This window comes from Mya arenaria, chromosome 16 (assembly GCF_026914265.1).
Source record: "Mya arenaria isolate MELC-2E11 chromosome 16, ASM2691426v1".
In the NCBI taxonomy this organism is placed as follows: domain Eukaryota; kingdom Metazoa; phylum Mollusca; class Bivalvia; order Myida; family Myidae; genus Mya; species Mya arenaria.
In genome coordinates, this window is record NC_069137.1 from 32877898 (window position 1) to 32905774 (window position 27877).

The 27877-nt window shown below is 35.3% G+C and overlaps 1 protein-coding gene across 1 annotated transcript; it reads left to right on the forward strand.

Annotated features, from left to right (window-relative positions):
- Window positions 1-231: 231 nt before the first annotated feature.
- On the forward strand, window positions 232-27793 carry LOC128221562 (histidine decarboxylase-like). Its single transcript, XM_052930167.1, has 16 exons — window positions 232-259; window positions 2672-2844; window positions 3718-3831; window positions 10148-10270; window positions 10899-11033; window positions 11716-11859; window positions 14359-14425; window positions 14901-15063; window positions 15761-15831; window positions 17932-17951; window positions 18267-18365; window positions 19092-19193; window positions 20635-20830; window positions 25257-25447; window positions 25976-26190; window positions 27595-27793. The coding sequence occupies exons 1-16, from the start codon at window positions 232-234 to the stop codon at window positions 27791-27793; spliced, it is 2040 nt and encodes a 679-aa protein (XP_052786127.1).
- The last annotated feature ends 84 nt before the right edge of the window (window positions 27794-27877 follow it).

Here is a 27877-nt window from a genome sequence, read left to right on the forward strand (position 1 = left end):
ATGTGCTGGAACGGGAAAACATTTTAAAGTATTAAAATAACGTGCAATCACTGTGTTGATATTTTTCACAGTAAACAAGTGTCTCAACAGCGTAAATATAACAGAACTGTTGCAACAGAGTACTTCTCGAATTATCAACAAAAATCGTTGGGGAAAAATAACTTTGTTGGAAACTACCCACCTGCTCTATCAGCTCTATTAGCGAGCGTATTGTGTGTGCGGTTGTGAAGAATGGATTTTGAAGAATACAGAAAACACGGTGAGTGTTCAAAATTTCATCTATCTGTGTTACTTTATAATCAAATACGGCAATTCTTTGATGCAAAACAGGTACTTTTGAAGTAAAAACTCGCTGGTCTTGGTGTGAAGAATGAAGAAATGAGTAGTCACAATCCCAATGTGAATTTAAACAAAAAGTTTAACAATCGTAAAAACAACCTTCAGTCGTACGAAAAATTAATACATTCTTCATTGTTTTAAGGTTTAATGTATCCGCTGTATTACAGGTTTTCATTTTATCGGGTCATTGGCGATTAGGTTCAGTTTTGATGCCTGTTGATTCCATGTATATGTTAGAGTTTATTTTGGCGATCAAAAGAAATGGAACGAGCCGCAGAGAAATCGGCAAAGATGAAACGGCCGTTTTGAATGGCTGAACTAAGTCGTTGGCTCAATTAAATAGGTTGTGACCACGATTCAATATGTTTTGAACACGATGTAATAAGTTATGGCCACAACCTAGTAACTTGTGTCCACAACTTAGTATTTTGTAGTCACAACTTTTTATCTTTGGTCACAACTGAGCAAGTCGTGGCCACAATATAAATAAAGTGTTGCGGATGTCAACTTTGTCCAATCGTAAGATCGACAGAATACTCTCTACGAAAATTAATGTTTATATTCACCGTCAGATCTGCTATACATGTTATGGAGCTGCAGTAATTATTGTAAATCCTCGATTTTCATTGGCCCATACATATGGTATAATTTAAAAGGAAATTGTTTGCTAATTTCTGAAATGAAGAATAAATGACTAAATACATTTATAAAAACATTATTTCATTATTTTTGTTATTATTTCAACATAAATCGGAGGAAGCTTGCCAGTTTTGCGATTTTTCATCAACAAAAGAGCTTGATTATAATGTTATTTTTGATACAATATTTAAACATTCTTTCTCTTCACATATCATCCTTTCACTAGGCTTGCTTAATAATATGTGGTAAGGCATCAACAAATAAAAAACTTGTACAGCAGACACCTCGAAATGACAAAATTTTAAACTCTTTTAGTGTCTTTGAAAATTCATGACTCACCAGATTTTAAGTCTAAATTATTCATTGCACAATTCTTTGAAGAATCATAGATTTGTAACTTAACACGCAATATCTTTAAATGATTACACGTATACGTCCTCTGATAGGAGCATGACGATACTTACTGGTAATAAGTACCATACTGCACTGAGAAAAATGTAATATATGCGATTACTTGGAGACTTTTAGAGCTGATAAAACCAACATTTAATCAGCGCTCTGTTATAAATATGGATGCGTGTCTCGGAGTTTTAGCAACTGCCTTTAATTAGTGGCATTTTGGTTTCATTTGTTTTTCAAAGATTAAAAACACCAAGTATCATGAAATCCGGACCATGGTGCTATGAGTTGTAATTTGCTCTGGTTGAGTCCATGTTTTATATGGATGTTTTAAAATCCACAAACATTTATTTTGCACATGTAAATGTAAAAAGTTGTACTGTTAATGTACGCCGGTGCTATTTCAAGAAATCACTCTGTAGGATCAGTTAATTCGCCAACATTGTTTAGATGCATAGATGTTTTAGAATATTTAGAATACGTTGAATATGAACTAGGGGGCCCATATTACCCATGTTATTGAGTCTGAGTTTATCACTCAGGTTTATAAATTCATATATGTTTAAAATGATCTTTAATGTAAATATGTTCCTGTCAATGTGTTCCAGATTGTAAAACCGATACAGCCATTGAAAACGGAACCATTTGACCTTTAATATTTATTGTATGAGTAATTATACAACAAATTTTAATACAATATGAAGTTTTGAGTATTGAATTTCAAACTTGAGCCCAATACGTTAGTGAATATGTGCTCTGGACTGTCAGGGCATTAGTTTTGAGAAATGGACAAGAGAGACTCCAAGAAAAACCTTATTTCAATTAGAACAATAACCAGAACGGTTACTTCTTAATTCATCATTTTCTAACGTTATTTATAAATGATTTATGTTTTATTTCCTGAAACAATTACTGGTAAAACCAAATAGAGATGAATCGTCATCTTCTACTGACTAAGATCACTCTCTTTGGATGATACTTTAATTCAAGTTTTATTTCAAATACATGTAGAGCCACGAGAGCTAGCAGTTGACACTTTTTATTGTCATTAAAACGTTTTTATTTTTAAGCTCGATTCTTTAAGCTGATATGGATCTATCTGGTTAGAAATACTTATACTTTTGAACACTGAGAGGCATGTAAATGTGTCCTTTGGAGGAGTCGAGCGCACAAGTAAGAAATCTAAACCACTTGTATTGGGTAGTATTCGAATGAAAAGGGATCACAGGTCCCAGTCACATTGAAATAACATCGAAAAATAAATGATAACATTTTAGCCTCGTTTCTTTCACAGGAAAGGAGATGGTGGACTATATAGCGGATTACTTGAAAAACATCCGTGAACGCCGAGTACTACCGAATGTGAAGCCGGGTTACATGCGCCACCTGGTTCCCGACTCTGCCCCACAAGATGGGGAGGACTGGAACGTTATTATGGAAGATGTGGAGCGTGTAATTATGCCAGGGGTAAGTCAACTGTCTAGTGTCTTAAGGAATTTGAGAGGATTTTTTTTGCTGATTCCTAGTAATTAGTACAGTCGAACTCCGTTGGCTCGCTTGGCTCGAATTCCTGGTTGGCTCGAACTGAATGTTTAGGACCGATTTCTTTAAACTGAACGTAATCATTCCCGCTTGGCTTGAATTTTCCGAGGCTCGAGATATTTACCCCGGTCCCTCGAAGTTCGAGCCACCGGGGTTCGACTGTTTATTGAACAAATAACAAAAAAATACATTATCTATTTGTTATTACAGTTTATTTATATGCGTTTTTTTAAACTGAAATCGGACATAAACGGACACATTCTGCAATCCTGTAAGGCCGAAAACCCATTTATTTTTGTAGAAGTATTTTTGGTTAAATATTTTTCTTCATTTTCTTCTTCACACACCTTCTTTTTAAGAGTCACCAAGCAAGAACATTCATATATTCACATATCGGGTACAGTGAGAACAGTAAACAATATTCGATGGCACTGCACAGACAAGGAGGAACCCCCGCCTCAATAGAATATCAATACTGAATCATATATCTTAAGTTTAAATATTCGTTTATACCATCATTCAATGGTACCACTGAAGTAGAACATTGATATCAATACGCTAGACGAATCAGCGACAAGATCAGCTTATACACCTCCGATGACCTTGCTAATACGACGTTCGACAAGAGACAAACAAAATAACACGGTCCGCTTGAATTCCACAGCAGAACTACAAGTATTATGTTCACGATGTGATTTGGAAGAGCAAAAGTATTTAGTACTGCATACATTTCAAAGGTAAAGATAATTAAGGCAGTTAGCTTTATAGCCCATGAAAATAGATACTTATTCATTGCAGGTGACTCATTGGCAAAGCCCCCACATGCATGCATACTTCCCAGCCCTAAACAGTTTCCCGTCCTTACTTGGAGACATGCTGGCTGATGCCATCAACTGCATTGGCTTCACTTGGGTAAGTTACTCTAGCAAGTACCCCTATACACATACTTTTCTCAGCCCTTAACAGTTTCCCGTCCTTACTCGGAGACATGCTGGCTGATGCCATCAAATTCATTGTTTTCACTTGGGTAAGTTACTCTAGCAAGTACCTTCATGCACATATATTTCTCAGCCCTTAACAATTTCCTATCATAACTTGGAAACATGCTGGCTGATGCCATCAGCTGTATTGGATTCACTTGGGTAAGTTACTGTAGAAAGTACCCACATGCACATATGTTGCTCAGCCCTTAACAATTCCCTGTCCTTACCCGGAGACATGTTGGCTGATGCCATCAACTGCAATTCACTTGGATAAGCTACTCTGGCAAAGCACCTACATAAACCCATACTACATAGCCCTTAACATTAATAGGAGATATGTTGGCTGATGACACTAACTGTATTGACTTTAAATAGGTTAGTTACTCATAGACTGACAAAACACTTCTGGTAAGTTTAACTAGAGGTTTTGCTAACCTCAATTAGGAATCTGCTTGAATTACCCAGAATTGAAGAAAATGGACTAAATGAAACGTGTATAAATTACTGGTAACAAAAAACCTGTTGTTTAAGATTGTTTCGCCCAACGAATATAGATAACTACATATTTATCATACGCAGAAACCATAGGACTTGTAACTCCCATTGGTTTGCAAGTTAGTTTAGTATAGTATAGTTTTTTAAAATCAAATTGAGATAGCAATGCTACATTTCACATCATTGTCATGTTATAGTATGTTTTTAAAAAGAAGAAGAAAACCTTATGATTACCCAGTGCAAATAATGACCTTTTCCCTACAATCTTTACTTTTTTATAATGGTATAATTTACATTTCTCTACGAACACCAACTCACCATGGCCAACTAGATATGCAAGCTATTCATCCTCTCTGAGCCAATATACAGATCACTCCAGCAAATCATATTACTAAGATTTATTTTCATACAAAAGGGTTTCCCCACTCTGTGATGCACTTCACACGAGCTTTATTCATTACTTTGTCATTAGGTGATAATTTGATTGCCTTCGTGGGGTTAATGATTCACACACGAGTTGTTTGAAGGTTGATGTAGAATTATTCAAGCCAAACGGTATTCAATTGTTATACGTTTGTATCAATGATGAGAGAACTTAGTATCGCAGAGGAAGTTTTTACGACAATTTTACGTATAAGAAAGTCTTACAATAAATATACTATCAATGTATTGATGATATATCAAGCTATTTGCATTGTACTACAACTTAATTGGTGATTTTTTTTAAAACACGAGACTTATATAAGAAGTTAGTTTTTATTACCGCGACCATTTTCGAAAAACAACCCGATTCTGAAAACAATATGGGAGCCGTAGCGCCATATAGCATGCATATTATTATATCTGTTATCTAAACCGGAAGAAATAAAAGTACGAAATTAATTATTAAGTATTTTGATAAAGGCCTTTTAGAATATATTTTGAAATATTTTAATATGTTTAAAAATAACAATAGCGTTATTTCATATTGCAATGTCAATTTAAGTTAATGAGGACAGATATCACTCTTAAGACTTATTATCCAATTACATTTTTTTATATTTATTCGAACCCAAACGTACATCCTGTCGCCTTTTACATAAACTCGTTTTCCGGAATAGAATAACCACAGACTCGATGTTGGCATGGAACGGATGAATTAAGAAGATTTGATTAGTGTCAAGCTGTTGTCACTGTTATAATGGATCGAGTATGAAACTATGTGTCACGCTGTTGTCACTGTTATAATGGATCGAGTATGAAACTATGTGTCACGCTGTTGTCACTGTTATAATGGATCGAGTATGAAACTATGTGTCACGCTGTTGTCACTGTTATAATGGATCGAGTATGAACTATGTGTCACGCTGTTGTCACTGTTATAATGGATCGGGTATGAAACTATGTGTCACGCTGTTGTCACTGTTATAATGGATCGGGTATGAAACTATGTGTCACGCTGTTGTCACTGTTATAATGGATCGAGTATGAAACTATGTGTCACGCTGTTGTCACTGTTATAATGGATCGAGTATGAAACTATGTGTCACGCTGTTGTCACTGTTATAATGGATCGAGTATGAAACTATGTGTCACGCTGTTGTCACTGTTATAATAGATCGAGTATGAAACTATGTGTCACGCTGTTGTCACTGTTATAATAGATCGAGTATGAAACTATGTGTCACGCTGTTGTCACTGTTATAATGGATCGGGTATGAAACTATGTGTCACGCTGTTGTCACTGTTATAACTGATCGAGTATGAAACTATGTGTCACGCTGTTGTCACTGTTATAATGGATCGAGTATGAAACTATGTGTCACGCTGTTGTCACTGTTATAATGGATCGAGTATGAAACTATGTGTCACGCTGTTGTCACTGTTATAATGGATCGAGTATGAACTATGTGTCACGCTGTTGTCACTGTTATAATGGATCGAGTATGAAACTATGTGTCACGCTGTTGCCACTGTTATAATGGATCGAGTATGAAACTATGTGTCACGCGTCACGCTGTTGTCACTGTTATAATGGATCGAGTATGAAACTATGTGTCACGCTGTTGTCACTGTTATAATGGATCGAGTATGAAACTATGTGTCACGCTGTTGTCACTGTTATAATGGATCGAGTATGAAACTATGTGTCACGCTGTTGTCACTGTTATAATGGATCGGGTATGAAACTATGTGTCACGCTGTTGTCACTGTTATAATGGATCGGGTATGAAACTATGTGTCACGCTGTTGTCACTGTTATAATGGATCGAGTATGAAACTATGTGTCACGCTTTTGTCACTGTTATAATAGATCGAGTATGAAACTATGTGTCACGCTGTTGTCACTGTTATAATGGATCGAGTATGAAACTATGTGTCACGCTGTTGTCACTGTTATAATAGATCGGGTATGAAACTATGTGGCCCTTGCTTAAAGAGATCACAAAGTGTTAAAGTTATAGTAAATGGTGTTGTTTTTTTTAAATGTAAAATCAATATAATCTCAAGGATATTTTTGTCGTTTAATTCACAATCATCTCCGTGCAAAATATACGAACTTTTCAAGAACTCAACTTTAGTGAGCCCTTGTTATTGCCGAGATGCCATACATTATGGATGTTTTTGAAAAAAATAGTTAGTATGTGCTGTTGAAATGCGTAACTGCCACAGTTATATTACCATTTGTACATTTGCTTCATAATTATAAGTAGTACTTGAATTGTAATGCAAATGTATCTGAAACAAAATAGAATTATTTATTTAATTAAAAGAAGACACGCAATTTACATACTATTTTATTCAATTTATCGATTTTTACTTGCTTTCTCAATAAACTTCATGCTATTGAGGAAGGCCCATAATAATATTCCTTACAAAGTTGAGTCAGTGAAGTGTTTTGTGAAGATTTTGTATAATAATTTGGTCTCAATCTGAATTGATACAAACAACCATGCTTTTGAACATAACAAAGAATAACATTTAGTTAAGAAACCACTTGATTTTGAAAGGTAGTTCGACTCATGCTATTATACGGCATGCGCAAATGTCACGGTCAATACAGTGTCCAATATCGCCAATATGGAATGTTTACAAACCGGGTTAGCCAGGAAATATGCAAAAACTCATTCATTGATATCGGGTGTTAACGTTTTCATTCATAGTCACACAAACCGGAAATGCAAGAAATGATTCCTTGATTTACTCAAGAAATATAACTAATATTAGCTACATTTTCTGTCTTTGATCCTTGATTGTCTCCGAGGGTCGTTGTTATTTTAAGGTTGAAGGCACCTTAACATGATCAAGTTACGATCGAAAGAGGATTTTGACTTGTTTATTTTGCAAGACTAAAAAAGTCACAGTCTTTGAAATAGTTTTGAGATATTAAATATAGAGATTTCCTTTGATGACAGACTTGATTTGTTTTTGAATTTGTCAAGTCAATAAATTACTGAAAAGAACCGATTGAAATCAAACCCGTTTACCGGCAAATGTTGAAATGTTGAAGGACGCATTTAGAAATGTTAGAATTTTAAGTGGTTATTTTATGCACAAAAAATAGCATCGAGTGATGTTTTCCTTAGAAACTCTTATTTGTTGTTCTGATAGAGAAACTGTTATAAATATTCCATAAATATCATTAGGTTATTTGAATATGTCATCCGCCAGAGATTCATATCGAAATAATTTGATTTATAATTTTACAATCAAAGAAAAAACATGTAGAAACAGGACATTTATTGCACGCTGTCCTTATATATCGGGAAGGTCCTCGCAGGATTGGAACTATTTTTATCATGCACTTTTATTTACATCATTATCTCATTCCTAACGATATCCTGGCTCGAAAGGGTTAGGCAGTATCATTTTTAGTCCAAATCTGGACCATGATCTAGCGATTCAACACGATTAGCATTTCGACGATTGATCGTGGAACATCAGACAAATTGTCGTAGCACTAAGAGCTAGACTTTAAGCTCAATGCTGTACGGACACAATTACCGCTTACTAAATGCACTCAAAAATACTTGTAGGCGAACACCCTATCATGTGATTGTTGGTATATAGTCCAGTGGCTCCTTACAGTTCTTACATTTTTGCAGAAAATAATGGCCATGAAGCCGGTTAAACATAACTTGGGCCTTCTGATAACAAACACATGTTTTTTGGTCTTTTTTTTTGAAAATTCGTTCAATTTTATGAATTGCTTCAAGTTATAGAAAACAATGACAAGCAACTTATTATGACTCAGTTTTTCTTGACTAACTGATTGACTGACTGACTGACATATTGATTAATGAAGGCCATACATAAACGAATGATTTGTTACTTCCATGTGTAGAATGAATGAATGAATGAATGAATGGATGAATGCACGAAGGAACGAAGGAAAAAACGAATAAATTATTTAATGCCTGAATGAATGCATGAACGAATGCATGAATGCATGAATGCATGAATGAATGAATGAATGAATGAATGAATGAATGAATGAATGAATGAATGAATGAATGAATGAATGAATGAATGAATGAATGAATGTATGAATGAATGAATGAATGAATGAATGGATGGATGGATGGATGACTGGATGGATGGATGGATGGATCGATCGAACGAACGAACGAACGATCCGATATAATTGAACGAACGATCGAATGGCTGCTTGTTTGAATCATGAAATTCATTAACGAATATATTTCTCTCCAAACTCAGACACTCCTGTCTAACATTTGAACCAGAGAAATATATGCACGTACGCATATTTAAATGATCCAATTTTCCAATTTAAAGCTGCGGTATAGATAGTAGTTTCCGCAGTGTGTTCTTATTTATGAATATGTTAAACAATTACGTTATCTAGTTATTGACGCAATTTCTACCAAAACACTTATGTTTTACCAATCCTATTGTGTATTAATTCGAATTGAAATAGCGCTTTCTTTAGTAGTTAAGAATGAGAATAAACAATATGTTTTGCATGTTTTATATATATTCATCTAATATTGTTCATAAGAACATTACTCATCTGAGTTTCTAAATCTTTTGAAAGTTGTCCATATAAAACACTACAATCGGGTAGTACCGTTATGTGAAGAATCTAGTTAACATGGACGTTCAGACACACCTGCATGTTAAATAAATCCCCTCCCCCCGTCAAACACACTATTTTGTATACTGTATTCTTAAAATTAGAATTTAAGAGATTAAGATTTCACATGAGAGTAGATTACGTTTATCTGTTCATCCACTTCGTATTTAAACTGGTAGACATGCCAGGAAGAACATTTATAGAGCTCAAAGGTATTTTCAAAACTGTAATTTGAATATCGAAGATGAGTTTCACTTTACATGTATCTGTTCTTATTTTGATGCACTAAGAAAGAAATATATAAAGAAATACTATTTTGTAAAGCCGTCAGTGTTTGAAATAAACCGTCCAGTAATTTAATTCATCTAACACAACTAAACTTTAGTTAATAAAAATATGGATCTTTGTTTAAGGATCTCATTAAATAAGACCAAGCTTACTAAATTTCAATACTTCATTACATTTATAAAAAAATGTTCACCTTCTCATTGAATGTTTTTTTCTACATATACTTATTCTGCATTGTGTATTAATAATGATTGTTTGTTATTATCATTACTCAAACACCATGACAAATTGTATTATAAAATATATGTGTTATGTCGATGTACTATGTGTAAGTCAATTAATTGTCTGTCTGACTAATAAGTTAAAATTTTGATTGTTTATTTTTCAGGCCTCTTGCCCAGCAGCAACAGAGCTGGAAACCATTGTCATGGACTGGCTGGGGAAAATGATTGGCCTGCCATCAGAGTTTCTCCATAGCAACAAACATGCTATGGGAGGTGGTGTCATTCAGGTAAGGTCAAGGTCGTACTTTATCGGAACTATTTGACCTACTTAAACTTTGATCAATTATAACTGTTCCATAATGTTAACTGATTAGCCTTCCGCTTGAGTTCCTCTATAGCAACGAAGAGACCATGGATAGCCTTATTTAAAGTATGGCCGAGATCACAACTTTACCTGTTCAAATAATTAGGTATTCTACAACGGGTTACAATCAGGATATTTTCACCAGCAGTTTTCCATTACAGCATACATGGGCAATATGATTGTAGTTGTAAGATAAAAGACGACATATTTTGTCTAATTATTTGTATTTAAACATTCCCTATGGTTGTCAGTTCCACCAAACAATGATGGGATCAATGCGACAAAGATGTTAGGCCAGTATTGTTTATGGTATACTTCAATAAATCCTGCTATGCAATTTTGATTACTTAAAGCCAATGCCACAACATAATTAGGACACGTGCCATTTTTATTCCTTCATGTTTATAGCAATAACCATATCTTGGCGAATGAAAACCAGCCAACAGCATACATGTAAACACAATTCTCGCCCATTGGTATTGCAAATGGAAAGGTTCTTTCAGAGACAGAATTTGTGACATAGATGCTGAATAAAATCCTTTTATTCACAGACAACGGCTAGCGACTGTACGTTTGTGACGTTGCTGGCGGCCCGTTCCGATGCCATCAGGCATTACCGTGCCAACAACAACGACCTTGAAGATGCAGAGGTCAATGCCAGGCTGGTCGCTTACTGTTCCGACCAGGTACGTAATCATGTCTAATGAACTGTATGGTACGTATTTTCAAATGCGATTCTCATTGATAGGTTTAAGTTGGCAAAACGTTTGGACAAACAAGAAAACGGAGACCAAACAATAGCAACAGCAACATAATCAACAAAACAACAAGAACAACAACAACAAAATTAACAACAACTGCATCGACAACAACAAAGAAAAAAACAATAAAACCAATTTTACAAACAAAACAACAAAAGTCACCGACAAAACGTTTTTGTTTTGCTTTTTACTGAGTCTGTGTCCAACCCTGACTTTGTACCTTCCGCGAACTGTGGGTATTATTCGCTACTATACACTATATAAAGATCAGTGTTTTTGGAACCCAATGACTGACATCTGCCAGTAGTAAACTGTTAAGGTGTTTTGTTGGTAGGAAAAGATATGCCACTTACTAGAAGTAGAAGAATCCGCAAAGGTATTGGCTTCAAATAGTCTACACCACCCAAACTGGGGTTGTACCATGATATAGTCCATAAATATGTTCGTTTAAACTTACAAATGGTATATTTAAAAGGAGGAGATTTATTTTTCTAAATGCAATACGCCATACGGCCCATGAGGTTTTTATATAAAACTATGTAAAACTATACATGAAAAAGCTAACATATACGATATATATAATATGTACTGTGTGTAATCATTCTAGGCGCACTCGTCGGTGGAGAAGGCGGGGCTTATCGGACTTGTAAAAATGCGGTTCTTACCAAGTGACGAAAACCTAAGTCTACGAGGGGAGATCCTTCAAACAGCCATAAACGAGGACCTCCAGGCCGGTCTTATTCCCTTTTACGTAAGATAACCTTTATTTTTGACTTCTAACAGCACTTATCGATAGAGATATGTTATATCTGCGCTATAACTGCCTGTTGTCTGTCTGTTCAAAGGCGGTTTTCCTATATCATTTATTGGTAACGATATTTTATGTGTGTATGTCGTCTGTTTGTGGTGATTGCATGTTTGTGACTCTCGTCTAGTGTCTTTGATTCCCTAAATAGTTTTTAAACGTGTATAAGTATGTGAGCAAGAGAGTTTGATTTAAATTCACCAACCCGGTCCAGTCGGAACACCTCGGCCATATTTATCTATCTCGAAGCATGCCGGAGATAGCCGAGTTGTTACGATTGCAAATCCAACATTATCTATCTCGAAGCTTGCCGGAGATAGCCGAGTTGTTACGATTGCAAATCCAACATCATCTATCTCGAAGCTTGCCGGAGATAGCCGAGTTGTTACGATTGCAAATCCAACATCATCTATCTCGAAGCTTGCCGCAGATAGCCGAGTTGTTACGATTGCAAATCCAACATTATCTATCTCGAAGCTTGCCGAAGATAGCCGAGTTGTTACGATTGTAAATCCAGCATTATCTATCTCGAAGCTTGCCGAAGATGGCCGAGTTGCTACGATTGCAAATCCAACATTATCTATCTCGAAGCTTGCCGAAGATGCCCGAGTTGCTACGATTGCAAGCCGGACAAATGGGTTTCCAGTTCCCTCCACAACACAAAACCTCAATCTCGCGTTACATTTTGCCAATCAGAGTGATACATATAATGTTGTTATAACTTGTTTCACAATCGTTGTAATATAAATAAGTTTAAACTAAACTTAACTAAACTAAACTTACTAAAAGCCTATACGATTTTGAATGATTCTTTCTTTTTATGTGGTTACATGAGTTGAGATAATTATTTTGTTGAATGTTTAACTATATATATATACATATTGATCAGTGTATTTATATCAGTCATACATATATGTTGATACCTTAAACAAATGTATTAATAATTAAAATTCAGAATTTGTCTGTACAAAATATGCATTTTAGACCGTCAATGTTTGTATTAAAACCACTCGAGTATAGTGTATACGAAGATATATTGATTGGGGTTTGTGTTATATTTAATACAAAGCAACATCCTGTTTTATTTAATAGCAGGCCAAGCATGAAGAAGTAAATGCATACGTATATTGCATTGCATATTTTGCACTTAATATAATTGAGACTCTTAAAATGTGTTGGCAAACCTATGTGAAAGCTTTCTGTATTAACATATGAATGAAAAGAGACAAACTTATAGTAATGGCTGTTAAAAGGGAAATGGCGCAACGTTATTTACGACAATGTTATGATTAAGTCTGGGACTTATTCTTGAATTCCATTTAACGAAGAAATTACACTGTGTCACTACCAACATGACTTAAGGTAGGTTTTTGAGAAAACAAAAAAGTGATGTCGAAAACAGCAAAATCTCAAAATTTTCTTGTATTCTTCCCAGCACTCTTCCCAACTTTTAAGCAATTTTTCATTATACAAATTTGAAGTGTAAAGATAATTTCAAACCCAGAGAGTGATTAAGTTTTAAAAAGCCATTCTCCTATCTGTTGCTATAAAATTCACATAAATATCGGTAATCAAAATATCCAGATTGTCTCTCATTAGCAAGCGCCTGTCTCTTACATTGACCCGTGCTCAAATAATTGAATTATCGGGGTTGAGAAAACAGGAATATGGGGGTCTGAGTAAATACATGACAAAGATTGAATTAAAACGACAAACTGAATGAGCGAGACGCACTGTGTGTTTTATTTTAAATAAATGGAGCACCACAAGTTGATATGGGTCTTAAAATCGAGTTTGTAAGTTATCATTTGTTGGCATCATATCAAATATATCATTCATCAACACAAGCGTTATCTACCTGACATAGAACATGGACGCCATTTTATTTTAGTCATAGGAATCTATAACGTCATATCTCTTGATTACGTCAAATTGACTTCTGCTTGTTATGATTTATTTATAATAATTAATATTAAGCGTGTGTGCACTGTTTTGCAAATTACTTTATGTTTGTTTAATCTGATTACGTTTTATACGTTTTATCAAAACATTCATATAGAGGAGCCAGTCTTTGAACAAACATGAAACCTGTACTAATGCTTTCACATAAAAATATAAAATTAATAATTTAAAATAACTCAAAAACATGATTTTTGGCGTGGCCATAAATATCTTTCATGTGTTGTTATAACATGTTCTTTTGCGAAAAACAGACATAAAGACTCAATTCAAATAGTTTTGCTTGTAGCCATGGTAACCGTCACTTAAAGTAGTTTTATTAATTAAATCCTTTTATTGTTATTTATAGAGACATACACATATGTAAAAATATAAATTTATATAAATTTTTAAAAAAAAATCCATGTTTTGTAAGCATTTTGCGTTACTATGGCTTACATCTTATATAATGCCAAAACTTGTAAAAACATATAATTCATTTTTCAGCTATGTGCGACTCTCGGGACAACAGGAGCATGTGCGTTTGACAACCTCAGAGAAATCGGACCAATATGTAATTACCTGTCGTAAAGTTTGCAAAACGGTGTCATCGTGAGTTTTTCACGTTCGTAAAAATCACCCAATCGCACTCGCTATATGTAAGGCACTGTTAATTAAGATAACTTACAGACTACTCCATTGATTTCGCTCCTGTTTTGTTCTCTCTCAGTCATCGTTATGAATATACATGTACAATGATTTGTTATCGGCACTTGCTCAAAATCACGATGCGTCCTAATCTGCGAAAACAATTAAACCACAATTTCAGTCGTAAAACATATTGTTGAACTTGTGTGGACTGCGTATGATTTCTTCAAATTATTCATGGTTTAAAATCAGAGGGCTGAACGTGTAACATATTATTGCAGGCTGCTAAGCCTTTTTGTTTAAGACATTTTTAAACCTTTTAAGCGAGTCGAGAGTCTATGGAAGCTCGGCTTGTCCGTATTGGTACAATTGTATAATATGGTACTTTTTAAACCTTCAAGGCGAATCTGAGGGTATATGGATGCACATAGACGCGGCTTATGCTGGAACAGCGTTCATCTGCCCCGAGTACCGGAAGTTCATGACCGGAGTGGAGTATGCGCAGTCATTCGCTTTCAACCCATCCAAGTGGATGATGGTCCATTTTGATTGCAGCGCCATGTGGTAAGATAACAGTGTATGGACGGGAAGATGATGTATCTGCCTCTTCATTCACCTTCACTTAGAACATTTTGCCTTGGCACCAGGATTGCTAGTGAACAAACATTAACAATGTATCCCTCTTAATTTATGATACATTTTTATCTCTTTTCCGACAAAACCCAGACATGACTTATTTTCGTAATATTCTAAAATTAGCCAGAAATTTTAGCCACTTTCATGCATACGACGTTGGCCAATGGCCATACTTATATAGTTCCGCAATGCTTGCTGTCTTGTAGGTTTGTTTATGGTGTTCAATTGCCTTAAAGTGGCTCAACATAAGTTTATGATTTTTTTTTCTCATTTTAATGCATTGTTATGTTATTAACAAAACAAATAGAGCGTATAACTTGTGCACAGAAAAATAATATGGACGATATTTTGGCACTTTCCTAAATAGGGAATATATGGCCACGTGGCTATTAATTACGTTGCCTTTTCTTTTACACTTTCAAATAACACGTGTAGAACTTGAAACTGGTTTAGATCAATATTCATCATAAAACATATAACATAAAAAATACGATCAAGACAATTATATTTAGAATTTTCACACTTGATATTGATGTTCTACGTTAGGCAAATATATTGTAATTATTTTTTGTCATATATCACATGATATACAATACTTTAAAATAAAATATATTTGATCATTCAGGGTGAAGAACAGCGGTGCCCTACATCGGACGTTTAATGTGGATCCGCTCTACCTAAAGCACGAGAACTCGGGTAGGGAACAACTTTTCTTACTTTCTCTGCCTTTAATTCAGAGGATAATTGTTGATTCATTAAATAATAACAGTTTTCGTAATTTACGTGAACTATGTTTATTTTGTCCTTATCTGCTTGTGTTTCTTGCATTTCATGACATTGGCTTAATTTGAAATAACAGTTAATAAAACTAAAAAAGTGTTTTTGATTTTTAAGCGATTTGTTTTATTTAGTTTATCTGTGTTTCTGTTTAATAGAATTATCAGGCTGAGTCTAGATTGTCGAAAAAGATTCATTCGACAAAGTGGGAAGGTTTCTGACAACAGACTTAATCCCAATACAAATTATTTAAGGGATACAATATAGGTTACTCCTTCTAGAAAGTTATGTTCGTTTTATTTGTAATATGTAATGCCGTATGTCTAAAAAGATATTTATTAGCAACAGGATGTATATATATATATAGGTATATATGCTCTGTAATTACTGTCTACAGAAACAGAAGGCCATTTGGTTATATGTTCTCCTGTTTTACAATGCCATGCAATCAAAATCATTCTGGTTTCTATCAAGACTAGACATAAAATGCCCCAACTCTCCTGAATATGGACACTTAGGATACAATAGCTGCTCTCATGAATGGAAGGAAGAAAATCTGATATTAAAAGTCCATTCTCCTTATTGAATAAACCCTTACTGAGGCCAAATTGTCATTAATCGCGACCACAAATCTTGATATATAAATTTAGTAACGGCGCTGTTCTAAGATTAGCCCATCGTAAATTTTGCAAAACGGTGCTATTGTGAGTTTTTCACGTTCGTAAAAATCACTCAATCACACTTGCTATAATTGAGTTGTCAAAGTAGACAATTAATTTACAATAAACAATAATGAACAGGCAGTGAAAAAGGCTAGGTTTTCTGTTGAGATTTTACAGATATATGGGAATAAAATACTCAATGCCTAATTAGGTGTCTCCTTCTGAAGATGGTAATTCCGGAATCGTTAATGTGAATCTGGACACTGTGTTTTTTGTCAAAGCTGATTAGCCTCCGCTTCGATTATAATACCCTGACAATTTCATTTAGAAACGCAACACAACTGTGTCTGATATTCAGACTAAATTGTCTCATATTGCCTTGTATTTATTTTTAAACTCAATATTGCGTTGTATTTTATAAACAAAAATTGCATAATAAACAACCTTACACGTGATATAAATTAGTTTGTTATTGTTAAACCTTACGAATTAACGAGAAGATAATCGCGATCATCTTTTTTCGGTGTTAAAGAAATCAAGTAGTGCTTGGCTTATTCAAATAACAATCTCAAGTGAATGATATATCAGTGTTGTCATTGGACCGAATATTGTGCACAACTGATTCAATCCTAGGATGAATCCATATATGGGGTTAAAGTGATTGCACTTTTACCAGTATTCCTCGATCAGCTGAGTTATAGCTGTGCACATGGCAATAAATGATTTTACCGAGGCATGCTTTCGAAGAATACGATAATCGTTACATTTAGGCAAACCATCTCAATTTTTTAAATGATTAAAAGCCACACTTTCGGATTTGGCCAGTATATGTATATTTATTTATATTCCTGAATAAAATTTAAGTAGCAAGTAGCAATTGGCCTTTTGAACGCTTCTTTTAAACTTACTACCACATGGCAAAATTGTGTCAACAAAATGATAGTTTTTAATAAAGTATTCTAAATTATCTCGAAAACAATAAACAGAAATCATTTACTGTTGAAAACTGTCGCTGTTATGGCTACACAATCCAATACAACCATAAGTTGTGTCCGTCCAGATCGTAATCTTTATGTGGCTTGTCCGGGGACTTGCGCATGAGCCCTGCTGTCAGCAACACTTCTTTTATTTATTTTATTTCAGATTAATTAATTTTATTTCTTATCATTGCATTTTTTTCAAAACTTTAGAAGAATGTTGTATATTTGATTAGTTCAAAACTGTTGCCAATAGATCTTTTAACCGTATTGATAAGAAATTTAACGGGGTTTTACTTATCTTATCTTATCTGATCATATCTTATCTTATCTTATCTTATCTTATCTTATCTTATCTTATCCGATTTGGTATATTTCAGGTGCTGCAATCGATTACATGGTAAGGGTTAAGCATCTTCAATAACTTACACCACACATGTATAATATCCCCTATCAAGAATAGATAAAAATGAAATATGATATATCATAAATAAAAACATCTCAGGTTAACCAACTAGTTTAAACATCGATTTATTAAAGGAGGACTGCAAAGGTCTCCATCGTATTCGTATTTAAACAATCAACATTTATTGGCTCCCGAAAGACGATTAGTTTTATTTTAAGCGATGCGGCGGGGATTCGAACCTGCGACCCCTGATTTGAATAGTGTTGCTATTAAACCTATCGCACAATATTGTATCGTCCTACATTCTAGCACTGGCAGATCGCGTTAAGTCGGCGATTCCGCGCCCTTAAGCTGTGGTTCGTCATCCGATCATTTGGCGTGGACGGTCTGCAAAAACACATTCGAGAGGTAACTCAGTATTTCCGGAAATACTACACTTGTTTAGTATGTACACTGTACAAAAGATGGCTTTGTGATGTTTTCAGATCCGAAACCTTTGATTCGTCCTCTGGTTGTTCGCTGTGGTTTGCAATAAAATCATACAGTGGAGGTAATGCTGACATTGCGTGATGTGTACATTGTACGTCAGCTTGCCCTTGATGTAGGCAGTCTACATGCGATTGGTGTCTTCATGATTGTATAAACCGAAACAATAATGTACATTTTGAGTTATCAGTTGCTGACATCACATCAAATATTTTGTTCATAAAACGAAAATAAATCAAATAAACAAGAACGTTCAAAAAGTTCGCTTTATATTTAGCAATCTGCTTTTGTATCAATATTATTTGCATTTTTGGAGTTTAGTTTAAACTATTTTTTTTCAATAATAAATTCCGACATACGAACATCGTTTGTATAATCGTGTAAGCATATTTTAAACATATTATAACATTTATAACATATATTCCAATCAAAAGTTATAATTTTAGTATTCTCGTGTGTTTATATGTTTATAATGTTTTATCTAATATAATAATGTTCTTTTGTAATTGGCTTAATTTGTATTAGTTCATGTATGTGCCAGCTGAGTAGGAAACCCTTTTCAAATAATCCGATAAGGATTTTTTTGTATTTATTGATTTGCAATTGAAATATCCATTCCAATGCATAAGCGTATCTTTTATTCAACAGGGTGTGCGGCTTGCCCGGTACTTCGAGGAAAAGGTGAAAAATGATCCTCGGTTTGAGATTCCCGCGGAGCGGCATCTCGGAATGGTCGTGTTCCGCCTGAAGGTGAGTGTATTATTTGCCTGAAGGTGAGTGTCATATTTGCCTGAAGGTGAGTGTAATATTTGCCTGAAGGTCAGTGTAATATTTGCCTGAAGGTCAGTGTCAAATTTGCCTGAAGGTCAGTGTAATATTTGCCTGAAGGTCAGTATCATATTTGCCTGAAGATCAGTGTCATATTGGCCTGAAGGTCAGTGTCATAATTGCCTGAAGGTCAGTGTCATATTTGCCTGATGTTCAGTGTCATATTTGCCTGAAGGTCAGTGTAATATTTGCCTGAAGGTCAGTGTAATATTTGCCTGAAGGTCAGTGTCATATTTGCCTGAAGGTCAGTGCCATATTTGCCTGATGTCCAGTGTCATATTTGCCTGAAGGTCAGTGTAATATTTGCCTGAAGGTCAGTGTCATATTTGTCTGAAGGTCAGTGTAATATTTGCCTGAAGGTCAGTGTCATATTTGCCTGAAGGTCAGTGTCATACTTGCCTGAAGGTCAGTGTAATATTTGCCTGAAGGTCAGTGTAATATTTGCTTGCCTTGTATTTATTTATTTAAATGTTTAAATCCATGTGCTTGCGATTTCAAATAATGATATCCGAGCGCAGAAAAAAACAATAGCGAAGTTTAAGAACTTGTAAATGGTGTTTACCGCAAGGAAAGGCATTTCAATTTAATAACATTTTTCAATAGAAAATTAGAAATAACGTATGCAATTTCCAACTCGTTTGCTTTAACTGGGTTTGCCAACTTACAAGTAGATACTATCTCAGTTTTATTTTTTTCGGGTGACTTTGCATGAACAGGACTTGCAAACTTCCTAAGAATTTCACAAATAGCATGGAAGGTTTATGACAAAATTGAGCGAGGTGTGTCCTTTAATTCAAACTTTAATTTTGGAGTAACAACGCACTGGGCTGACAAACTGCAAATGATTCCTGCTAGTACCAAGAACAACAATTAAGGATGGCATTGCATTAACTAAGACTTGAGTCAATTTTTCAAGAATCAAGTCTTGGAGCTAGTGGACAATCCGTTGATCCACTTCAAACGCTAAACAGGTCTGACAAGCATATATTTTCTTTTTGCATCAAGGAAAAGTGTCTTATTATATGATCTTCGACCATTTGATCTTTTAGATATTTCTGTGAATGTATATTTCAGGGGGGACAGTGCACAAACAAAGGCACTAATCAGAATCTCTGGGCCGGAGTAGCTAACTACGCATGGTTCATCCCAGCACCGAGGCATTATGTATTTTTATAGAATCACCGTGTATTCGATGTGATTACAATTTCTACGGATGTTTATTTCAGGGGATCAATACACAAACAGGAGCGCTGCTTCAGTCTCTGAACAGGGGCGGCAAACTACACATGGTGCCGGCCAGTATGAAGGCATTACGTTTTATATATTATCACCGTGTATTTGATCCTACGGATGCATATTTCAGGGGGACAATGCACAAACGGAAGCGCTTCTCCAAACTCTGAACAGGGGCGGCAAACTACACATGGTACCGGCCAGTATCAAGGGGAAATACATTATCCGGTTCACCGTGACCTCGACATACACCTTGGAACAAGACATTGACCGAGACTGGAATATCATCAAACAGACGTACGCTAGGATCGTGCGAGATGACTCGGGTAAGAGACATACATACTTAGTATATCCCTATCAATTTTTCATATCGAACAGTGAAAATACAGCACGCCGTATTGTAAATTCCGTATCACCATACTACACGGCACTTCAACGCCATTCTACCACTTAACGGTGGTGCAAAGAAAATGAGCTGTCGACACTTCCGTGGTGGAGCTGTGCCCTATGTTAACACTAACACGCGTGAGTATGGTTTATATTTTATTTGATAATTTTATTTACGGACATATTTCGAAAATCGGAAAATGTGGTACCGTGTAAGAACACTTCTACTGCAGGCTGGTTAAGATTTCGTTTCAATATTGTGCAAACTGTGGTGCCAGGAGCTTTTCTCCCGCATATTTCTGCTAGCATTTCAAGTACACTTCTTAGCTTACACAGACCGTAAGAGCATTCTGGTGAATGCCAAAATAACTGTTAAATATATATATGATAGTACACATGCCGGATCACAACAAAACTAAAAAACATTTTTTCAAAAAGAAATATGTACATATTTATGAAAGTGGTGGCGCTGTTGCACTAGCGGTGGCGCTGTCGATAAGTTGTGGCGCTATCGAGTATGTTTTGCACCCGAAGTTACATCATAAATGACATGTAACATGTATTTTTGAGACTTAAGTGTTCATTTGAGTTGTATGTCTCAGATAGTCATGCACAGATAAATGCCCGTACCAGTTTATGTAGCATTTCTGGTATACCTCCAAATTAATAATAATAATGATGATAATAATAATAATATTATTATTTTTATTTAGAGAAGGAAATATACTATTTTTCTTATATTGCTACCTATTCTAAATTTAAAAAGCGTACACTCGTCTTTAAAGGCCTGTCAAGACTTCTTACTTCCGTACGTCGTGTTTTGCACTGTGATATAGTTAAGTATCTAAAAAGTAAGGAAAGCTTTGTATAGCTTTAACCGAAACAAAGATAACATCATTTAACTTATTGTACATAACAGATGGGGATTTTCAAAAGTAGAAAGAAAAAAGGCCTTTCTCCTGACACCCAGAAAATACCAGTTTCAGTACCTTTTCTCGGACGGTTCCAATAAAAACAGGCACACCCTGGAAGACCCACTATTCGAAAAGAAAAAAATGCAAAAGTGAAAAAATAAAACTCAAAAGCAAAAAAAAAGTTTGAAATTATGAATACGAAGAACAGAAAGTGAGTTGGAGGAACCAGACAATTTTCAGTACTCCTCTGATACGCATGAAGACACTACCATTAAGTATTTCTAATCGGAAGATGATTGTTTTGCTCTCGACGAAGACGAATGTGAGACAGAAACTTTATCAGTATTCGGTGATTTATTAAAAAAAATGTAAAAAGAAAACATAAAAAGTGAGTTTCTGTCATTCCTTAAATAAGTCTCAGCCGAAAAGTAACGTCTTGATAATGTTGCATGTAAGTTGTTTCTAGATTTGATAAAATGGTTCATTTCTGATGACATTCGGCAAATTAATTTCACTTAAATTCTTTTGGCTTGGAAAAAAGTTGTCGCATGGAACAAATTCCGCGTCCCGTGATTCATCTTTGTCTTTAAAAACATTTGACAAGGCAAAACAAGTCAAGTAAATCAAGCTGATACACAGCAAAAGATTGATATCGATAATATATTGAATCCAACCACCTGTTTTCAGCAATGCTTTAGTACTTCTTATGACACCTACAAAAAGACAATAAAATAGCACCTTTTTCGCGAGTGTCCGTATGAAATGAAAACTAAAACAAATAAGGGTGTATGGCTTTACCGAAGTAAGTTTGGATACTGTAGTACTGAAATGTTATGAAAAGTTTACTTTTTTCTACACCTTCCCCTAACATCAGACGTTGCTTCGATGACCTAGGTTATGAAAGAGGTACATAAATATAAAATGTAAAAGAAATATCAATAAATCGATTTTTTTAAAAAAAATGGCTATATTGCAAAGCAAAGTGACAAAAAGGATTTTTTTTCCGAGATTCCGATGTTGGATCGATATGGTAGTGTTTATTTATATTTTTATTACTCATTTACATTTCTCACAATTAACTTCTGGTCAATAACTTCTCATAATTATCTTCTTTAATGCCCATATCAACTTATATCGGTGATGCGTTAACAGTGTTAAACGGGTTTTCACACCTTATTAATTGCCTTTCAACTGTCATTGCAATTTTTACAACTTGCGAAAATTTTAATACCTAGCTATTGTTTGTTTATTTTGGAACAGGCGTTCGGGAAAAAGTGTGAAATTATGACCTCGAGGGAGCCATAAAGTTTTGTGCATGATTTGTGTACTTGGGACCGAGAATATTGCTCGACTCCTCGACATAATTAGGTTTCGATGCAGCGTAGGTATATTTTATATGAAAATAGAAGGAAAAAAGTACGGGACCAAGCTCCGACCTCGAGGGAACGCCGGTTCTCGAACGACCGCAGTTTTACTGTAGTTTAATGGTAAACATTTACGGGACCTAGCCTTTTGTTTTCGAAATAGTTTTCAGGTTTCAAGTAGTACGCGTAGATATTTGTTCCTGCTAGTAGTAGGCATAACCAGCATAACAATGAATGCTAAACATAGCCACCTTTGTATTCATTCCAAAAGCATTTAATGTGTATATTACTTCGGGTGCAAGACATACTCGACAGTACCACCACTACTCGACAGCGCCACCACAAGTGCAATAGCGCCACCACTTTTATGATTATGTTCATAATTCCTTTTTAAGAAGTGCCTATTAGTTTTGTTGTGATCCGGCGTATGTAGTTTATATAACAGTTATATTTGCATGCGCCGGTATGCTCTCACGGTGTGTGTAAGCAACGGAGTGTACTTGAAATTCTAGCAGATCTCAAAATATGCACAAGTCCGATTCGGGAGAAAAGCTCCTGGCACCACAGTTCGCACAATATTGAAACGAAATAGTAACCAGCCTGCAATAGAAGTGTTCTTACAAGGTACCACATTCTTCGATTTTCGAAATATGTAAATAAAATTATCAAATAAAATATAAGCCATGCTCACGTGTGTTCATGTAAACATAGGGCACAGCTCCATCACGGAAGTGTCGACAGCTCATTTTCTTTGCACCACCGTTAAGTGGTGGAGCTGGCGTTAAGAGGCCGTGTACTGTCGTTTTCCGTTTCCGTATCATGCAAGTACGGTGTATAGTCTAGGAACTACTTTAGCGTTGCTAAAATCGTGACAAAAATAAATGGTAAAACATGTCCAATTTTAGAAACATAACACTAGCTTATATTACTAACGTCACCAGTAGCATGTAAATATCCAGGAACATGTTATTTAAAAGATACACGAGGATAAGCACGAAATAATGAACATTTTCGATCTATTTAGAAAAGTAGTTGTTTGCCAATTCGAAATTTCTAAAATTTTCAAAAACATGAACAGCTCGCCAATACAAAACAGAAGACGAATTCCCGTCATCGATAGTTATAGCGATTGAATTATAAAGTTCCTTCAGTTCTGCAAAATCCTACGAACATTTACTTCGACCATGTCTTTAAAATGGCCGCGTTACGTATTCAGGAAATGACGAATGGTTTATACTCGTTATACGGTACGGTTTATGTTTGTTAATTCTTGTGCGTTGACATTAAATAGTTGCTTTCGTATTAGCAATTTGTTTATTTGGGTGAGATATAAAACATTTCCTTCTAGCTTTGCTCAATAAAGTGAATTCTTTAACTGCTGACTTGTTTCGCTTGCGGTAGCTTCCCTTGACTTCAATACCCACAAGTACGTAACACATTAAAACGGGTCACTGGTATCATAACATCCCATATACATATAGTATACATGACCGGTTAAATGGTTGTTTCCATTCACAACAGGTGCTTTCATATGTTTACCCTTCCTATACGTGTTAACATCCCTTTTTGGGAACGAACAGAATACAGACGGTGAATGTGAACCGAAAATGTCCAAATTTTTTTAACATATTTAAGACTTGACGAAACTGCGAACAGTGTTTGATAAAAATAAAGAAATTAAGATAGGATAAACATTTTGGTTATCTTGAATAAATTTTGATATTTGTATTTATAAATTTTCTAATTATTTATTAAAAACTTTGGTCAAAATACCAGACAAATTATAAAGTTGAAAATGTAAATGACTGCATCACAACTTTTTTCAATTATTTTTGCTCTTAAGTTACCTTTTTTTGAAATATTGACAAAATATGATTTAAACACATAAAGTAGAAGCAATTGTAAAAAAATGCAAGTCCAATCTTGTTTAAAAATAACATGTTTCATACAAAAATGTTTCCAGGGTGCGAATAAAACAATGGAAACTTTAAGGACGAGTAAAAAGCCCAAATTGTAGTAGCATGAGGCACGTTTTTATGTTAAAGTTTTATAATGTTCAGAATCATGTTTCTTTTCTAATCTTTAAGCGGAGTCATTGGAGGACGAGGTTTTCGAAGAAGCGCACGAGAAGAAAACGGTGAAAGAGAAAGAAAAGACATCATGGAAAAAGAACCGGGAGTTCGGCATGTCTCTCGTCCTGAGTAACGTCCCTATGTCCCCGAAATTCGTGAACGGGAGCTATGCAGCTTTCTTTGACAATATGCTTGAATTTGCGAAGGTAGGCCCTAATTTTAATATTTACGCACAATATGTATGAAGCTAGGCCACATTTTTGACAATCTGGTCGAGTTTTGACATTATACATTCATTAGGTTGCCTATTTTACATTAATTATGGAAAATAACTTTAAATAATGATTTGCAAAGACACAGTGTCACCGACGTTGATTAAGGCAGAGGTCGGGCTTACAAAAAAATTGACATAAGGGATTGGCAAGCACCTCGTCTTCAGAACAATGCCAAAGTCCCCGATCTGTCAACATCAGTTACACATCCCTTTTTTGACAATAAGTCGCGGCGATGGGAGTCAAGTATAAATTATTATGTTTTATTATATTCGGCATGTCTTTCGTGCTCAGCAATGGTCCTTTATCACCGAAAGTCTTCACTGGAAGCTTTGCAAGATGTCCGAAATAGACGTTTTGTCCTTTCTATGTCAAGCGGGCTCTTTTCAATTTAGCTTAGAACATATGTGTTTTCTAATAAAATGTTGTTTTATATACGAAGTATTTGTTTTTGGTAATCAGGAAATCACACGTACGGACTGCACTGAGAGACCGATTCGACTTTCACCGCGCAGGCGCACGCACCTGAGGGACCAATCAAAACAACAGAGCCTCGATATCGGATCGCTCTCGGCCAATAGGAATCATCCATTTTCCAAGCAGGGTTCACTTGACAGCAAGGTTGAAGAAATATTAGAGAGCTATTCGAACGGTGGATATGTCATCAAGTATGAACTGTTTGTCTGATAGTTTGAGTCTACTGTTAGTCATCACTGTAGATAGGTATTTGTTTTGTTGCTAATAGTATTTATAGGCGATTGTTTAAGACTAATGTAACGGTCCGCTATAGACGGCGGATGTGCGTAACGCTTCTATGCGCTTGCTAGAAACTCAGCTGTCCTGTGAGGCATAGTAAGTTGGAACTTCAACAATATTTCAGAGAAAGCTCTGCATTCCTGATGGTTAATATTCCGTATAAAACGGAAGTACGTTCATACCGGATGTAAACTTGGTTGGTAATATGCAAATTAGCAAAGCCCGGGCTATGTGAGAATAGAGAAGTTAGTGTATATAAAGACCAGTGGACCCTTTCAGGGTCGAGCATGCTCTTCCCTGACGAGTCTTCTCGGAGGGGAAAGTAATGTACCGGTCCGCTAGAGGCGGCGGATGTGCGTTATGCTTCTATGCGCTTGCTAGAAAGCTCAGCTGTCCTGTGAGGCATAATAAGTTGGAACTTCAACAATATTTCAGAAAAAGCTGAAGGTTAATATTACGTATAAAACGGAAGTACGTTCATACCGGATGTAAACTTGGTTGGTAATATGCAAATTAGCAAATCCCGGACTATGTTAGAATAGAGAAGTTAGTGTATATAAAGACCAGTGGACCCCTTCAGGGTCGAGCATGCTTTTCCCTGAAGGGATCTGTTGGTGTTCTTTTAACGTCGCACGTTACACTATCATCAGACTTATAAACTTTGTGTTATAGTATCGTTGTTTTGTGCACTAAGTTTTATCGTACTTAATCAAACGCTAGTGTTTGCCAATCTATTTTCAGAAAAATTTAAACAGCATTATTTTCTCATTTTGATTGTATTGAACAAAATCGACAAATACTTGATTTACTTGTATAAAATATCAAATCAAAATGCTCTATAAGTTTTTGGGTCCTCATACATGTATACACGTTCTTTTTAGATTGTTTAAGTGACCTTTTAGGATGCAATTATGAATGTTTCAATATCATGTCTTAAAAATGATACTACCTAACAAACATGCCGATGTTAAGCAAACATTGACGACTTAATTTGGCGTTACAGCGAAATGAATTGATCGAAACGAAGAGCATAATTATCGTATCAGTATTTAAACTGCTTTTTGGTATTAGATTTTAGCCGTTTAACAGTCAGGGCGTTTAAAAATGTTGTTAACATAAGAAATGACGAAGAAAATTATGTGAAAACACTTTTCTATTCAAAGAGAATAATTTTCAAGTTATTGTGAAACATTGCATGGTTCATAATTTCACATTTTTTTTTTATCTCAAATGTGTCGTCTGGCCACATGATGCACGTTGCAACTCGGATCATACTATGTTATGCCTTTCGCTCTTATTAAAAGGACATACTTCTTGTTTTCCAGGTACCCGAAAGATCTATCTGCTTTGACTGAAAACGAGCAAGAGGAAAATGACACTGTTCTAAAAATAGAAGTTCCGGTACACACTAACTCAGCAACGAGCGAAACTACCGGCAAGAAAAAGGTGGAGACAAAAGACGCTTCAAATGGTGTGAGGATGTTCTGCAAGCACTGTGGCCATCCGGTTGATGTTGACGTCTGAGGAACGTGATTATTGTATTGCCATACCGAATTGATTCTATATGAAGCTATTAATGTTTTCAATATATATTCATCCTTTTTGTAA

Bases quoted from the DNA above. Each gene is read 5' to 3' on its own strand.
- LOC128221562 (XM_052930167.1), top strand. From the start codon at position 232: ATGGATTTTGAAGAATACAGAAAACACG. The intron at 260-2,671 runs GTGAGTGTTCAA...TTTCTTTCACAG, and splicing joins TGAAGAATACAGAAAACACG to GAAAGGAGATGGTGGACTAT. The intron at 25,448-25,975 runs GTAGGCCCTAAT...TTTGGTAATCAG, and splicing joins ATATGCTTGAATTTGCGAAG to GAAATCACACGTACGGACTG.